The sequence below is a fragment of the Centruroides vittatus genome, unplaced genomic scaffold (genome assembly GCF_030686945.1).
Source record: "Centruroides vittatus isolate TY-2023 unplaced genomic scaffold, ASM3068694v2 contig_628, whole genome shotgun sequence".
Lineage (NCBI taxonomy): Eukaryota > Metazoa > Arthropoda > Arachnida > Scorpiones > Buthidae > Centruroides > Centruroides vittatus.
In genome coordinates this window covers 2,916,139-2,935,533 of record NW_027122385.1, presented here as the reverse complement: position 1 = coordinate 2,935,533, position 19,395 = coordinate 2,916,139, and the positions used below count along the sequence as shown (strand labels likewise).

Below are 19,395 nucleotides of genomic sequence, written 5' to 3'. Positions count from 1 at the left end.
AGCCCAAAATTCTAAATCTAAATCAGAAATCTAAATTTTAGCTGTAAAATTATTATTATTTTAACTTGTTTAGAAAATATAAAGAAATATAGCTAAAAGTTTTATGATTTTTGATGGAAAAAAATGAAAAAATATTTATAATAATCATCATAATGCTGTAGGAGAAATTAATGAAACTTTGTACCATATTTAAATGAAAGAAAACTCATACTACTTAATATTTATGCAATTGTATTTCTTTTTTACATTTTATAATGTATTTTGTAGTTACTGTTTTATTTCTTATAAACAGAAAAGTTGTCTTTTGCTACATTTACTTCATGTTAAATAAATTTTATAAATTCAACTATTAAATTCCGGGTATACATTAATAAACACTGCACATATAACCAATATCCAGCAAGAAGAAACTATAAGAAAGTGAAACATTTTGATCTGTGCTTAATGGGCATAATCAGTTTAATGGACCTTTGCAGTTGTTAAAACAAATAGAAAAGTTATTAGGAATAGGTGATTGCCATCCATGTGTTAATAGAAGGTGGTGTGAGAGAGGGAGAGGAGAAAGGCGGTTGTAAGATTAAACTTCTTAGGTTGACTTCCAGGCAAGAGGAAGGAGTTTAAACTTGATAGCCACATTTATTCTCGCAGCTTTGTGAATTTCAAATTGTTCTAAATATCTAAGCCATTGTAGTGCTCTGCCACTTATTGGTTGTAATATGTGTGTATATTATATATATGTATACAGATATCTTTTGTACATAGCTTTGCGTTCATTTTATTATGTTCATTATTGTATTGGGTTGTCCTTTTTTTTCTTTATTTTGTTTCGTTGTTTGTGGTTGACACGTGACCTTCTCGAGGTGTGTAAAAAATCCTTTTGATTGGTCGTCCAAAGGTCACGTGGGGACAGAAAGAAAGTGGATAAATGGAAGGTCCAGGTGTCGAGAGACACCTTTTGGTTCTTACCCTTCATCTCGAGAGGATCGGCGCTATCGAAGGATACCAAAAAAGCATGTGAGTAGGAAGCAAAAAACCGTTCAGAACAAGGGAGAAGGAAAGAGAAATAGAATCCAATTCCATCTGCGGCATTTGAGACTACAACGGAGTGAAGTGAATTAATAAGGAAGTTAGAGTGTCTGAGGTATTGTCCCAAACAATTATTTTGTCTCCATGTGCGATAGCTGTCGGTCGGACATCATTGTTTAAGTACAGAGTTACTGTAAGTAGATTGTTCTCATTGTAACCTCCGTGTTAATGTGAGCCTTGTGTGAACCTTGTTACGCGTTAAGGTAGAGAGAAGGAGAGTGAAGGTACGTGTGATATTGTACTCAGAACATGCGAGTGTAAAGAAGCCTTTCAGAGGAGTTCATATGAGCCCTCACTTTGCTGAGCATGTGTTAGTTGTAAATAAATGTATATTTGTAGGCCAACTGTTTGTTAATTAATTGTAGGCTAGTAGACCTCGGTCTAGTTACGAGTCTTCTCACCATTCTTTGTGGGAGGTGTTATGTAAAAGGTGTGCATGGTCGAAATGTATATCTATGTCGTGTTAGTCAGTCCTTTCATGATGGAAGTCTAATGTTCTTTGAGATGGGTGTTTAAAGGTCACCCTGTAGCATCCATGTATTTTAATTTGCAGTTGGCTTTGTGATCCATAATGGGAATAGTATATACACCAGGTTGGAGGCACATATCTGGATGATCTTTAACATTGCAGAGGAGGATGAAAACTGAAGGCCACTTCTGAAAAATAATTGAAAGTTATTATTTCTAGCAGTTTCCTTGTACAGGGTGACCAAACTTCTGTGTCATGAGAATGATTGTTAGGCATGGTGAAGGTGACAGTACAGTTAGAAGTGTCACTTGTAGTTTCTTTTTGTTGATATTGGTTATATATTCAGTGTTTATAAATTTTATAGTGTCTATTTGTAGAATGTGAATGAAATTTAGTTATTTATAGTAAACTATTATTATTAATAATAATAGTGAAACTTCCTTAAAAGAATTGCATTTTACTACTTTGATGCATATTTGTTGTTCCATTTCTATAAATTTGCCATATACTGAATTCTATAATTATTATAATCCTTAGAATATTTAACTACACAACACTGGGATGTAAATAAAACTTACGACTCACCAACCAATTAACTGGTGTGAATAACGTTTAAGTGACTACATTTTCATTACCCCTTCTGGGCACTTCTTCAGGTCAATGTCCAGAAAACGTTCGTCACTTAAATGTTATTCAAACCAGTTAATCGGTTGGTGAGTTGTAAGTTTTATTTTATTATAATCCTTAGTTTTCACTCTAGAATAAAATATGTTTTTAAATATTTATAACTTTTTGAAAAGAATATTTTAAAATGATATATTTGTTATTCTCTTATTATAGAGACTAGATAAATGTAAATATTAGGAAATACTTTCAGACTTTTTTTAATAAAAAACTGATTCTCACATAAATTCAATGTATTATTTTATTAAGTCATCGTGATTTGGTAATATTTTGTTAGAGAGCATGATTTTTGTTAATCATATATAATTATATGATTAAGAAAAATGAATCATATATTAAGAAAAATGAAAAATCATATATAATTCCTGTTACAGATAAACCTTGCACAAAATTAAAATATATGAGAAACTTACTATAATTTACTGCCTTTAATCTATGGATCATGTGTTAAAAAACCTTCAGACTTTAGAGATGCATATAATTTGTTACAGTTTGTTGACATCAAAAAAGTCTCTAAAATTCTTTTATTTTTTATTAAGATGCCTTATTGACATTTTTGCTAAAATTTTGAAAGATCTGATGATGTCATCTGACTGACAATTCTTCTAGCCTCTACCACCATCTTCAAATCTATGAGAGGGCCACCAAGATAATTAGGGTCAGAAAAGAGACTATTAGCAGCAAAAAGCACTGTTCTAATCCAATGAAAATCATTTTGTAGACTGTATCTGGATTCCTATTTATGGATTGGATGATTACACCTACTTTTTGGACATGAGTGTATTTGTGTTATATAATAATCTTCAAAATTTTGATATCAGAGTCAAGCCCAAGTAGGCCCCAAGACTAAATTGTTTAGCCTTGTTGAATATTGAATCCAATCTCTTACCAAAGAAATTAATTTTGATTGTATTGTAGATACATTTGCTGAAAGCAAAGCTAGGCACAAGGTGATGTAAATATGTATTAAGAGAGTTATACTGTATAGTATGGTAGGTGTAAGCAGTGGTGATATTCGAAACATTTAACAAAGGGTTTGCTAACAGAAAATTTTTCCGTAACAATTTTGGGTCTGGAAACAATAGTATGCTGCAGATTTAAACACTTTCGTATGTGTTCAGTCCCACTGACCTTTTTTTTTAGGCAGCAATGTTTTTCAACCTGAATCTATCAGCAGGAATACTTTGTATAAACGCTTGCTTAGTTTTATCACCACTTTAAACAACTACTTATTGAAGAAATAAAGTAACAGATATTTTTAATAGTTTGTTTATTCCAAGTAACCTACTTTTTGTTTCTAACTTTATTACTTTCGGATTCAGGGACCCCTACGGCCTCGGGTCCCAGGCCCGGTAGGCCCTGCCCTAAAGACGGCACTAATTAGCAACATTAGCGCAAAAACTCACCTTAAGATACCCATATAAATGAAAAAGAAGCGTTCACAAAATTAAGTCAGTTAAAATTTAACGTTGTTTATGCCAGAACTATATATATATGTTTTTGATAAATAATAAAAAAAAAAAAGAGTGTTCAAAATGGTTTATTTTGTATATATTTTAATATTTTTCATTCAAAATATTTTATAAACATAAAAATTGGCTTTTTTTTATCAGAAAAAGTCATAGGGAAAGCAGATAAACAACAAAAACTTTTTTAAATCAGTTATTTTATCATTAGGTTCGGAAAACTTTGAAAATTTTACGAATGGGTTCGGTCAAACCTGTGCAAACCCGCTGAATATCACCACTGGGTGTAAGTGCCTGGGTGGATAGGTTATAAAAAACCCACTGAAGAGTTTTGGTAAACTTGGTATTGGAATAAATCTGTTTATTATGTCAACTTAAAATGTTAAAGTTATGTCATGCAATTAGGCAAAAGAAAACAAATGAAAAAATTTAAACCCATTATCATTTCCTAAAAATATATATAAGGATGGCAAAAACTAGATTTCACAGAGCAACAAAAAATACACTGTTTCCAATTACCTATACTCCAATGAAATTGAATTTAGTTATTACATACAAGTGAGATATGGTATGGTGCAATATTTGTGTCTACATCCAGTATAATGTATATTTATTGCTCATTATAATAATTACATTTAACACTTACAGTGATACCTCTCTAAAAAGAACCCTATAATAAACAGCTTTTTTTTTTTTTTTTGGTTTTGTTAAAATTATATTTAAATGCAAGTAAAAATGAACACACAGTTCCTCACAAACATTTTCGAACCATAAACAGTTCTTCTTCAGGTGAATGGTAAAATTTCTGATGGAATGCAAGTAAATAAGAACATGATTTAAAATTTGATTCAAATGCGTGATTCTTGATGTCATCCTACTGGGCATGTGTGCTCAATCTGGTAGCAATTTTTGGGATTTACAGTAGTTAACTTTACCCCAGTGTTAGTTAAGGTTGTTATCTTTAAATGAAACATCTGTTAAAGGTAATCTTCGTTACTTTTATTTATGAACATATAACACATATCACACAGAAATAGTAATATAACAGATCAAAGTAAGTAATGAATTATCATAAGAGTGTCAGTATTATTTTAAAAAATTCAGTTATATTTTGTTTGATTTTTATAACTGATGATGATAATTTGCTTATGTTCAAATTTATTAGTTTCTAGTGGTTGGCTTTTTACTAATAAAGATAATTAATTCATTTTGTCTGCAAAGTTAATATTTAGCTAATTCACAATTCATCAGTACTATCTCAATTTTGTTTTTGTAAATTTATAAAATAATATCAATTTTTAAATATTATGATATTCAGTATATACATTCTAATATTTTTGATATAATATTTAAACATAATAATATTAAGCTGTATTCATTTCAAAAATAAAAAACAACTTGTCAAAAAATTTATCAGACTAATTCTCTTATATACACACAACAAATTATTAATATAAACTATCATTAATAATTATGTAAACAGATTTATACTAATGACAATTGAATAATCAAGTTAACCTTTTTTCCATCTTTGGTTTTCTTAAGAACATATGTTCCATCAGGTAATCTATCAAAATACTTCCTTGCTTTATGAGCATGATCTAATATGTGTTTAGGTGGCATTCCTAAAACTTCAACAATTTTGTTCATTTGATCAACCTGAAAAAATATAATAAAACAAAGTAATTTTATTAAATATAATTTAACAATAAAACAAATTTTTACAATAAAACAAAATAATTTCGTAGAATTACAGTAAGACCCCACTTAACACTGATTCGAAGCCTTAAAAAAGCTCAAAATTTACGCCAATTTAAATTATCGCGGCATTTTATTGATTCTTATATAACATGATTATTTACAAACACAAACTAATCAGAAAAGATGACAAAAAGGTGTACTTTCTTTAAATTTATGTTTGTTTGGTGCAATTTTGGAAAAAATATAACATCATGGATGTCATAGGAAATATCGGCTTCGCTTGGCAAGAATTAACTGATAAATGCATGAACGAAGTGTGGAAAAATAGTTATGGCTGAAGGTATCCAAGAATTCTCAACAAGAAGAGCCTATCTCTGTATTGTTAGATTGACCAAATTGTTAACCTAATCGATACAGCAGTACTAGGAGATGTAGACGAGCAGGATATTCAGGAGTTACTGCAGGTTTCTGGTGAGAGCCTTACCAAAGACCACCTTCAAGAACGGCAGAACAAGGAATTCATGTAGAACTGGAAAATAGAGATTCTGAAATGAAGAACCCAAATAATTTTCCAAATACTGATATTACATAGTAGAGTATTTGGTATCAGAATTGATAGGGATGTTGTATTGGAGAGCAAAGTAACTAAAGTGGATGTTAACTCAATTTCTATCCTTACATATCTCTCCAAAACTGGGATTGTATAAACACACAATGTACAAAACCAACACCAGAACTGTAAAAAGAAAAAAGGTTTTTTTTTTCTTTTCACAGTGCTGGTGTTAGTTTTGTACATTGTGTGTTTCTATTCTTACATAAGAACTTTTAGTGAAATTCAGAAGTGGTCAAGCTACTGTTTTTCTTCTTTGAGATGGCACTTTGAAATATAAAATAAATTATTTGTGGATATTTGTTTCAACAGTTTTATCATCAACTCGGCCTATATAATTTTGATTCCTTAGAATCTATAGAGAGATTATATTATATACAGTATTTACTCACATATAAGACAATCTCACATATAGGTTGAGGTGTGACTTCAAAAGATCAAAATGAATAAAATTAGATTTATCAATATAATTATAACTTTATTTCGTTTAATCACAAATAAAATATCAAATACAAGTAAATGCACACATTGTCCTGCAAAAAATTAGTGGCATTTCAAACTTTAAGGAAAAATCTTGTAAAATCGACAACACAATTTGTTCATGTAAAGCTGGACGATCGGGAACTTTTTTTGCCAATTCTTAACAGTCAAATCCACTCTCCATCGATTACACTTAAGTTTCTTCAAATTCAGATGTCCAAATAATCATCTGCTTTCATGTGGGAATGGATTAAAACTTATATCGGGCTTCCGTGTGATTTTGAAATTTCAATTTGGAATTCAACTCAAAAGCTCTGCTTTTCATCTTTATTCCTGACATTACACAAAAATGATTCAAACGATCCAGATAAAATACTTTTGTTTTAAACACCAGCAGGTGAGCATCCAGTAAAAAATGTAAATACATGGTTCACAAAAAATTATTGCAAAAACACAAAGAATCCTTTACTCGCACATATAGGACAACCTTGGTTTTTGAAGTAGTGAAAAATGAATAAAAACCTCATCTTATATGTGAATAAATATAAGTATAATCTATCTACAAATTCTAAGGACCACTTTATATTGTATCTTGGAAGTTTTTCTTTGATTATAAAATTAAAAGTTATATAAACCTAATTATTCATCCTTTAAAGAAAAGAAAGTTATGCTTTTAGAAAGAAGCCTAATGAAATTGTTTCTTGTCACATATACTCAATATAATACAATAAGTTTTTTGGACAATTTGGTTAGATTCTCTGACATTTTTCTGTTAATATTTAAATACAAGTTTTATGGTAAGACACCAAGATGGTAAGACCAGCAATGAGCAGTAACAACCTAAGATACTTGGAGATGTTTGAAGTTTATAAGGCCCATTGGAAAAACATGCATTAACCACAGAGGTACAGACACTTTATCAGCAGTATGGAGATCTATTTATGAGCTATGATGAAAAAGTTACACTGTTGCTTTACATTAACAAATGTAAAATATTTTGTTTTATATATATAGTTATTATATTTTATTTTTAAATGCATACTGTTTTGGGTATATTCAGTTATATGTCACCTTTTTACATTATTTTAAATTATTTTCTTGTTGGTTTAAATTAAATTTTAAAATTTACATTTTGTTCTTTTCAACATCAAATACCAGTTATATGTTTGATTTTGTTTGAATCATCAAAAATGTTTCTAATTCATTAAATTTCTTTGCTAGATAAAAAAAGAAAAAGGCATGTTTTCTGTTATATTTAAGTACAGTCAAACCTCAGTTTTTGAATGCCTCTCTTTTCAAATAATTCAGTTCATAAACAAAATTTTGAACTCATATTTGCCCTGCTTGCCATATGATAATTCAGTTGCTGAACAAGTTACTCAGCAAGAGTGGGCCGCATACTCTTTATGTTAGAGAAAGTCAATGACCCGACTAATCAACAACAGGACTATCAATTCAGAAGTTAGCGGCACAGAGATTGCCTTGCTCATTAGATGTCATGACACAAATAATCGATGATGCCACTATTTAAATTAGATTTCAATGTGCATTTGGGAAAGATACTACAGTGGGTGATCGGTTAATGAAAACCAAGAAACTCAGCAAGATTAATTTTCTTTTTTCAGAAGGAAACATATGTTGATATCTGCTATTAAAAATTTTTTTTGAAGAAGTGGGATGATGTCAGAACAATGGTCTTAGAATGGATCGAAACCAGGTTGAGGTTAATAGGCTCAGGGATCTCTACAATTACAATGCTATTAATTAATTTTGAAAAAGCCTGAAGACGAGAGAAAAGCAATTGACACTGGACAGATTCTTTAACCCCCACAAACGGAAAAAACATGACTAATAAAAATGCAAAACTGTGTATATATGTATTTTTACTATTACATATAAATAAATGTAGTAAGAAAGTATATACTGTATATCTTGGCAGATAAGACGATAGTTGAATCATAAAAAAAAAGGCTCCAATTTTCGCAATTGTATTCTTTTGCATGTTCTTATAATAAAAGATTCAAATTTTTTACCATTTATTAAACTAATCAAATAATTTATAGCAGAAATAAGGCAACACTAAACACATCTTATACACTTTTCCAGCAACTAAATATAATCAAAACAAATGTTTTTGGTCTGATAAGTCTTTGTCAGGTTACAGAATGATTAAATTTAGTTGCTGGAAAAGTAAGATTTGTTTAGTGTCTTCTTATATTGGTGAAGTTCCAGCTTAGACTATTATTTATAGCAGAAAACCAAGTTAGATTAAATAGTCCTCCAAGAAACATATTATTCAATAAAATAAAAATACACTTGAATGTCCATACTGCAAAATTATACACTATGAATTTCTATTTTCAACAACTTTTTTGAAGAAATGTTAAAAGTAAGTGTTTTTTACCATGAATTTAAAAATATCCTATTTAACAAATTTTATTTTCTGTATAATAAACTCTTGAAAGCTTGATAAATAAAAAAAAACCTCAATTTTTTGTACACACAAATATAACATGGGAGTAGTGAATATGTAGTTTGATTTAAATTAGTAGTGATATGGATATGCAAATGATCCAGTTCAATAAAAAATATCAAATACCATTAATTAAAACAGCACTAACCTAATCATATCACTGCTAATGTAAACCTAATTGCACATTCAACCATTCCTGATGTGCATTTGTGTTGTGCAGCAATGCACTGCTACTCCCTTATTGTGTTCTATAGTGAAGCATTTACCTGTCATATTCGACAGCATGTTGCTGGATCCCACCTGATATTTTAGAATGTACTAAAAAGAATATGTATTTCTTCAGATACTGCCACTTTGTAACTGACAATGTTGTCCTCTTTTCGTTAAGGGATGAGATTACAACTTCTCTTTCTGATAGATGGGCTGGAAATTCACACAATCATTTAGTGCATACCCAACATAGTGTGTATTAGCAAAAGGACTACAGAGTTATTAGTTTTCGAAGTAATTGATTAGGGAGAGATTTTTGTTACCACCATGTATAGTAATAAACCTTGTTTTAGTTTTTAAGCTTTAGATAATTTAATGTATAGTAATAAAGATCTATGGACATGTAAAAAAAAATAAGAATTCATTCAAATAAAAATGTAAATATAAGAAATCACAACTAAACAAAATACTTGAAACATATTTCTATAAAAAGCAAAACCTTTTTTAGTTTAATATAATAAACTAGAGTTGTTTATAATTTTAATCACTGGATGACCATCCAGTAATTAAAATTTTGTTAAAATTAAGTTTAAAATTAAAATTGAAGACAAAGTCTGTCAAAATAGAAATTACCATCAAATAGTCTATTGATTTTAACCTTTAATGATGAAAGTTTTTCTTAGGTGTGAGGGCTTATCACACCGGTGTGATAAGCCCTCAAGTATATTTGTCTAATTGATATAGACTAAGAAAAATAGAAATTACCATTTATACACTTTCATTGTTCTGTAATAAAACTTTTGGTAGACAATTTTTCTTTATAGGCTATTTGTTCATCATTTTTAAACATTTTTTTTAAAAACAATGAAACAATATCTAATGAGAAATTATTTATTGTGATATCATCACAATGCTAGTTTGCAATTTTTAATTTGTTTAATTTAAAATAAATGCTCTCAAACTTAGTAGTGTCTTACCCCTGTATATCATACTTTCTTTTAACAATAGAGTAATGCCGGTCATCTATTAACTGCTTTCAGGAAAAAAATTTTGAATTAAAGTAACATGACTTTCAGTTTGCATCAGAAGTTCATATCTAGTTAATCGGGGTCTCCTGGTTCTAAGGTTTTCATATGTCGGATTTCATCTATCTAACTCCATTTTTGAGATTAAGGAAAGATAGATAGATGGACAGACAGCTGAACAACAGTGGGAATTTATAAATCTACAATATTTTCAAATTAATGCTGGTAAAGTTATTTACTTTAAAAAATTTTCAAAATAAAACTTTCTTTTACTTCCAATGATAGTCTGAAGCATTACCTTCAAGTTTTTATCTGTTCACTAGTTGCAATATTTATTTTTGATAAAATACAATATAACTAAATGCTTGCTCACAGTAAATTTCTGTTCAGGATATTTGATAAAAATAGGAGAATGATAGCTAATTCTCTATATTTGGTGGAATTGTTATATAGATTCTTCCAAAATAATACTAATATTGAGTTTTTATTTTTGTAAAATCATTTCATTCTATATTCATTATGAATTTCTATTAATGATAATTTTAATTTGTCTAGTTGAGTATTGAAATAAAAAAAAAAAGAAAGAATAATCTATTATATAATGAATCATAACTTTCGATATCCATTTCTTAAAAAGATGTTATGAAAGAAATACATTTAAAGAAATAAAGTTCTTGAATGTTGCATTCAGTTCAATGTTTAAAGATTTCAAACAATTGTAATTTTATTTTCAATTATATTTGTTGAAAGTGTTATGTTCGATATATTTCTAAACATTTAAAGAAGAAAAACTGAAAAATTATCAGTCTCAACTTAACATATAGGATCATTTAATGTAGTTTTTGCTTATCAATTATAAATATTGCATCAATGATTATCAAATTATTTGTTTGTAACTGTTTTATTATAGAACTCAACTTTGGTAAAAAATTAAAACATAATAATATCAAGACATGCACAATACTGTTTTGCAATTTTCCCACTAAATCTTTATGATTAAATTCCAATGCATTTAAAATATTTTCACAGTTCAGAAAGACACTGCACACCAATATCAAAACTTAACCAACTTATATGATTATTATTAAGCAATACATTATGTAAAGTACTATTTTTTTTAGTATCTTAGGAAACCGACTATAATTACGGTCGGTAAAACTTCCGTTAACCTAACGGGTACTTTACGCGGATTCGAGATTAGTTTGCCAGGCCTGGGCTTTTAAGCGTGCACCGAAAAATTAGTAATAACAACGATAAATATCAAGTCAAATCAAAAGTTCAAATATATTTAATTAGCAACTAGAACGTACTACGTACAAATATCAATAATTCCAAACAAAATTTATTAACGAAAATCAACAAGTCAACCCGACAATAAACTTAGCTTAACTTAATAGTAATTCCCCTTTGAAATTCGACAAATCAAATACTTAGCAACTATGAACAAAATCTCTTACTAATTAAACGTCTATCCGTCACCTCACTATACGAAGAAAACTATTTCCTCAATCCTTTCGATATCGTCAAATCGTCAATCGAACTCCTCTTTAGCACCTTGGATCGTCCAATTATCAATCTGGACTTCTATCAGAAAATACTTCGCTTTCGAATTAACCTCGCTCTTACAGTTGCATCGATTTGGAAATCACCTCGGTTTGGAAATCAACTCTGTTTGGAAATCACCTCTCCTTCATCGGTTAACGTACGGGTTTTATACTGTGAGGTGACGTCACACTTGAGCTGGGTTACTCCTCTTATTTACATACTTAGTTGCTAACATTAACTTTGTTCTGGCAGCTTTAAGTTTCCGACAAAGCTTATAAACCGTTTACAAAATATTTATCATAATTTTCTGGGATGTTTAAGAGGTTTATCAAGTATTTCTCTACTAGTGATTGTGGGGACTCCCCCTCCATTTTTTTTTTCTGCGGACTGTTACTTCCGCCGGGCAGCACAAATGCGCAAGATTTTTCCTACGGCGCTTATTTCTCCGTGAGTTGTTTTATCTTCATTTTCCATTACTAACAAGAGAGTGGTGGGGAACCTTCGTCCTAAATAAACATAAACCCCAAACAAAAGATAATAAAACGGAAAAATAATAATAAAATAAAAATAACGTTCGGACTCAGTTCCTTACAATTATGCTTTTCATTTTTATTCTTTCATAACACAGAAAATTTATTTAGTAATGGACTATTTGCATTGATTACATTTATAACTCTTTTGCCTTGTATATTTCACATCATTCTTAATAACATTTCTTCTGATGAGTGTCTCTTGATGAACAAAACAATGTAACAAAAATATTTTGCTGGGACAATTTTTCTTAAACAAATTTAGTATGTCATTTCTTTCACTTTTCATTACTGTTGCACTACTGGTGGTTACAGCATATAAGTGAACTTACAGACAATTATTTTCCTGTAAAATATGACAATTCATTTATATTCCCACTGCAACTTACAATCATAAATGCAAAATCTTTCATTTTTTAATATTTAGTTTTATTGACTAAGTTTGATTGGGTTATGAACTGTTCATATTTACATCTAAATTTTATTTAGTCAATTTTATAGCTACATGATTTTTTTTTATCTTCAGACACATGTTAGCATTTTCTGTAGCATAGAAAAAGAGCTGACAAGCATTGACAGATCTCTTGGCATTTAAAGTAAATCTAGTATGTTTATTAAGATACTGTTACTCTGTATGAACAATTGTCGTCATACCGTTGTGGACTTTTATACAATCAAGATTCATGATATCTTATTTTACATAAATTAATTTTTTAATGGTAAAATTTAATGAAAATTTTTGATATTTATGTATGTTTGGTGGCTGCACAAAAATATCTTGCCTGCCAAAGTGGCCACATTATGTTGAAAATTACTTGATCTGTTATTTTGTTATCACTCTATGCAAATTAATTTAGATTTATTATCCTATGAAAAAAGATAGACATTTCAATGCTGATGAGTTCACTTTGTATTATATATTAACCAATATTTTATATTAAGTCTTGTTGTGGTCTTGTGAATTCAATAACAATTATATTACATTATATCATTTAATACAAAGCACACTGCTTTCAGCTTTCTTCAAACCACATCATCATAGGTGTGTTTTTCAACTTTAAGCATTGGTAGCATTGATCACAATGGCTATGACATTAATGTTTATGTTGTTGTTGGCAATCAGGTATGTTCTTCACTAATAATTTTCACTTCAACTTAAAAAACTACACTTTCTTTTATAGTTGGTGCTTCATGTGCTGTGACAATGCTGAACAATTAGTTAAGACAACTCAATGCACACTAAAAACCAGATGTTACTAGGATTGGGAGATTTTTAATTAAAAAATCTGTAAAATAAAGTTGAGAACTCACGCCAAGTTTTAACTGGGTTTCGATAGAAAGACTTCACTGATTTCGGCATTAAACTATTTCTTTTTTATTACCACTAGCACTTTTGATGAGTTTATAATCATCATCTTCAGGTGAAAAGAATTATTTTAAAAACGAACGTGCAGAATGTTCTAAGGAGAACAGAATTTTTGAATTCAAAAACAGGCATCCGGTAATTCTGTTACGAACATGCAAAAAGATGTTGGCATGTTCGAATTCTTAAATCTACAATGCGGGCGGCGCATGCGTGGAATTGACGCCGCGATGGCGATACGATGTTAGGCACGTTTCGTTGTTTAAGCGCCGATACAATGCTACCCACACTCCGGGTAGATCTAGAGTGGGGACATTGCATGCTTCCGTAGTAGCTGTGAGTAGCGCTTCCCAGATGAGTACAAGCCTTCGATTGTTGCAACATTTTATTATTTCCGTTCTGGACCATAGGTGGTTGTAGCCTTGCTCGAGAACTTTTTTAGCGAGCTCTGTAGTATATTTTCCCTTGGCTACATCATTCTGATGCTCTGCTAGACGGGAGGTGAGCATTCTTGTTGTTGCTCATATATATCTTGTGCTAGCTCCCATTTCCGGATTTTCTAGGTGTATTGCGTAGACTCCTGACATTTCTAAAGTGGTTAGCTTGTCACGATCATTACAGATGCACCTACGTAGGTTTGGTAGAGGGGTTATAGGTAGATTGTAGTTGTACCGCCGAAAGATACGACTGATGCGTATAGAGGGTGGTCCGAGATACGGCAACGGAATCTGCATCATGGATGTTTTTTCTTTTTTGTGCAGCGTGGTACGTGGGAATAGGGACTCCTTTACCCTGTGGAGTACATGCTCATATTTGCCACGCATGAATCCTGCACGAGATACCGCCACTCCGACGATGTCTAATTCACCTTTTATTGCTATCTGCGTCGACGGAAGCAATAGAGCCCTTCTAACAAGGGCAGCAATGGCGGCATTGATATATCTCGACGGTTGGAAAGCATCTGCTGGGATAATAGACGGTAACTCGTTAGATTTGTGATGAACTGCAAATTGCGGCCCCTCAACCGACTTTTTTATGCACAAATCCAAGAATGTTATTGATTCATCCTGCTTTCTCCCAAGTGAAACTGATCGTGGGGTATATGCTTGCTAGTTGCTGCACAAATTTGAAAAATTCCTCCTCTGTATTCTCCCATATTATTAAGATATCGTCGACATAGCGCAGATATAGTGATGGATAACTGATGGCAAGAGGGGAGTGGAAAACTCTACACTCGATTTCTCTCATAATGAGCTCAACTAAGACTGCAGATAGCGGGGAGACCATAGGAACACCTCGCTTTTGCAAGTAGAAGTTCTTGTTGAAAAGGAAATAGTTGTGCTCGGTGATGAAAGTTAGGGCATCACGTATGTCTAGCACCTGTTGTATGTTAAAACCTTTTCTGATGATCAAGGCGTTGGCAAGCATTACGGCTTTGAAAACAGGCACAGATGGGTATAATGACACCACATCCAATTTGTAGAAAGTATAGGAGCATTGGTGCGTTCTACTTATGCTGGAAACAATGGCAGACTTGGCAGCCACAGATGATGGGGTAACATACGGTGAATCTGGAAGAAGTTTACACAAGAACTTTGCGAGCGCCTTTTCTAGGTAATATGTAGGATGCGATCTCTTATTTACCAGTGGACTTAATGGCCAGTTTGTTTTGTGCGTTTTTGGTTGGAAAAATAGTCTAGGGCAGTGTTTCTCAAACTTTTTGGACCGCGACCCCCCTTCTGCACTTAAAAATTTCAAAGGACCCCCGAAGAATAAGTATGTGTCAAAAAACATCCCGGAGGGAGGGGGTTAGGCTCGTATTTAAATATTTATATTATTTTTATTATTTATATGTGCAATTTATTTAAGTAAAAATTATTTTATATATTTTTTATTTCTATTATTTCTAAACATGAATCCATAGTAAATTTATAAAATATTTGAAAAAATTGATCTGGCATCAATTTTTCAGCAACCCCCCAAATATTTTTTACGACCTCCTTGGGGTTGCAATCCCCACTTTGAGAATCACTGGTCTAGGGCATGCTACGTTTGCAGGAGGATTGAGGCACCCAGTTAGAGTCGAGGCTACTCCTGGTAATGCTATTATTTTTCTTGCCCTTCGCAGTAGTGTTGGCGTCGGGTCGTCATTTATTACCTGCGAGTGTGATTGCGATAGGAACTCATTGGCTCTAGTAATAAAATCATCTTCCTTGCACAGAACGAATCGTTTGTCCTTGTCAGAAACTGACAGCCTCAAGTCATTCCTAGCTATGAATTACGTTACTACTTTTTGGTTCACGTAATGCTTAGGCGCACCAGATACTTGCTTCACTGCTACAAGTTTCGTGACGATTTCTAACTCCATTTGCGGGTGCGTGGTTGCTGTCTGGCAGGACTTCAATGTTGCTAAAGCAGTTGGCACTAAACGGTTAAGGTCGGTGTTATTGGGGGAAAATGTACTTGGGTCCCCTTTGTAGGACTTCGTGCACTTCGACAAGCACATCCTCTTCCGCATAATTGTAATATAGAGTGGTTGCAATCACCCTTTCTTGTGTGTGTGATGAGCACATTAACCACTGTAGTTTTTTTGCTCAACTTCTTTCTTATCGTCTGCATAGAATTAGATGCTATACTCTGTATTTTTCCTAGTTGAACATATAGTGTAGAAGGGTCACACGTTTTAGAGAATTGTAGATGCGTCTCATACTTTTGTAGTTCTGCTTCCGCGACGCACTTGCGTTTGTTCCTGATTAGCTTGGCTAAAAAGGATTTTTTACTCTCTGAATCATACCCATCTGAATCCCTCGTAGGCACATTGGGAAAGCCTTGCGTTTGAGTTGTATGCTCTTCGGTACTACCTGTTTTGTTCTGTACATCAAAAGAAATTGCAGTTGGGCAAGTAATTTTTGCCACAGCTTCACTTGCTTCAGCAATAAGAAGAAAAGCTCTTTCACAGTTTCCATCATTAAGTAAAATAAAGTTGAGAACTCACGCCAACTCAGTTATCCGTCACTATATCTGTGCTATGTCGACGATATCTTAATAATATGGGAGAATACAGAGGAGGAATTTTTCAAATTTGTGCAGCAACTAGCATGCATATACCCCACGATCAGTTTCACTTGGGAGAAAGCAGGATGAATCAATAACATTCTTGGATTTGTGCATAAAAAAGTCGGTTGAGGGGCCGCAATTTGCAGTTCATCACAAATCTAACGAGTTACCGTCTATTATCCCAGCAGATGCTTTCCAACCGTCGAGATATATCAATGCCGCCATTGCTACCCTTGTTAGAAGGGCTCTATTGCTTCCGTCGACGCAGATAGCAATAAAAGGTGAATTAGACATCGTCGGAGTGGCGGTATCTCGTGCAGGATTCATGCGTGGCAAATATGAGCATGTACTCCACAGGGTAAAGGAGTCCCTATTCCCACGTACCACGCTGCACAAAAAAGAAAAAACATCCATGATGCAGATTCCGTTGCCGTATCTCGGACCACCCTCTATACGCATCAGTCGTATCTTTCGGCGGTACAACTACAATCTACCTATAACCCCTCTACCAAACCTACGTAGGTGCATCTGTAATGATCGTGACAAGCTAACCACTTTAGAAATGTCAGGAGTCTACGCAATACACCTAGAAAATCCGGAAATGGGAGCTAGCACAAGATATATATGAGCAACAACAAGAATGCTCACCTCCTGTCTAGCAGAGCATCAGAATGATGTAGCCAAGGGAAAATATACTACAGAGCTCGCTAAAAAAGTTCTCGAGCAAGGCTACAACCACCTATGGTCCAGAACGGAAATAATAAAATGTTGCAACAATCGAAGGCTTGTACTCATCTGGGAAGCGCTACTCACAGCTACTACGGAAGCATGCAATGTCCCCACTCTAGATCTACCCGGAGTGTGGGTAGCATTGTATCGGCGCTTAAACAACGAAACGTGCCTAACATCGTATCGCCATCGCGGCGTCAATTCCACGCATGCGCCGCCCGCATTGTAGATTTAAGAATTCGAACATGCCAACATCTTTTTGCATGTTCGTAACAGAATTACCGGATGCCTGTTTTTGAATTCAAAAATTCTGTTCTCCTTAGAACATTCTGCACGTTCGTTTTTAAAATAATTCTTTTCACCTGAAGATGATGATTATAAACTCATCAAAAGTGCTAGTGGTAATAAAAAAGAAATAGTTTAATGCCGAAATCAGTGAAGTCTTTCTACCGGAACCCAAAAAATCTGTAGTTTTATGAAAATAATTTTTACTCTTGATTGCTTTAATAACAGAAATATCAAAACAACTGAATTGCAATATTAAATACTGTAATTAGTTTGTAATTTTAAAATTTAAACAAACCATTTCCATTGAAATCCAAGCAAATAAGTTCTTTTTAAATTTGTAAAATTTTCATGTATCTAGCATCTAGACTCAATTCGGTGACTAGGCCAACCTGTTATACCCAGTAACATTAATTGTTATTCTAACAACTCTAAGCAATGTAAAAAATAATTATTGATTCTTTTATGAACTCATTGTATCTGAATAAAGTGTATGTTTAGAGCATCACGTATGTTTATTTATTTTTAAACATATCCAAACACAAAACATAGATAACTAGAAGAAAGTTTGGCTTTTGCCATTTGACTGTTATTTTTGTAAAGTTTGCTTAATACAAATCTCATCAATACAAAGTGTCAAGTTTTAAGTTCCTTCAACTTTATATTAATGAGGTTTGCCAGTATAACAGAAAAAAAAAAATCAAAATTATAATATATTTAAATATAATTTTATATTAAATTACTTACCTCATTAGCACCACTGAAAAGTGGTTCTCCAGTATGCATTTCAACTAATATACATCCTAAACTCCACATATCAATTGCCATGTCATATGGAATACCCAAAAGAACTTCTGGTGACCTATAAAACCTACTTTGGATGTATTGATATATCTATAAAAATAGAAATAAAAACAAAATTAATTATGATTGTATTATAAATGTTTTAAAATTTTATGATTTACGGTAAAGTTTAAAATTTATATTACAGTGAAACCCCATTTATCTGGCTCAAACAGGACCGAGTCCAATCCAGATGACCGAAAATCTGGATAATTCAGAAAATTTGTTAATGACATAATGTACAGTACATCTAAACTGTATTATTTATGTTTTATTTATTGCACATTATATATATTCTTACAACAATATTAACAGTATAAAGCAAAAGACATATCTACATACAGTATCAGTTCATTGTTTTCTATCAGCTGGTACAGTATATGTAGATAAGTTTCTTGACCATTTGTGTGGGGTAGAATTTCTCTTTACGATCTTTTTTTAAGATCAACTGGTAATTAGGCTAAGCGCTCCTGTAGGGAAACCAAAGGACTAATTTGAATTGAAGTAACTGTGATATACTGTACCATATTTATTTTTGTTACTAGATCCTCAGTTATAAAGTCATAAGTTTTCAAAACTGGCATTGAACCAAGGGAAACTGGTATTCTTACAGCTGCAAACGTTATACTCAGGCAAGAATGTACTATTTATAAGTTGGTTCTTTGATTATTTTTTGCATATATAGGTTTTCTGTATGTCTATTTTTCTTACTCTGGATAAATAGAGCTCCACTGTATGTAAATTTATAAAATAAAATGAGATAGTACATATTATAAACCAACAAAAGGTTTAAATAAATGTAATTGAAAAGTATCATTTATGAAAAATCATATAAGTAT

At 32.0% G+C, this 19,395-nt stretch overlaps 1 protein-coding gene across 1 annotated transcript in view; it reads right to left on the bottom strand.

Moving 5' to 3' along the window:
- The window catches only part of mnb (minibrain), a 203,939-nt gene that overhangs the window by 22,851 nt on the left and 161,693 nt on the right, over positions 1-19,395 (bottom strand). The window contains exons 6-7 of the mRNA XM_067275557.1: positions 18,461-18,607; positions 5,224-5,364 (exon numbers count right to left, since the gene is read on the bottom strand). Of these exons, the coding sequence (XP_067131658.1) occupies positions 5,224-5,364; positions 18,461-18,607 (288 nt within the window). The remainder of the gene's footprint in view (positions 1-5,223; positions 5,365-18,460; positions 18,608-19,395) is intronic.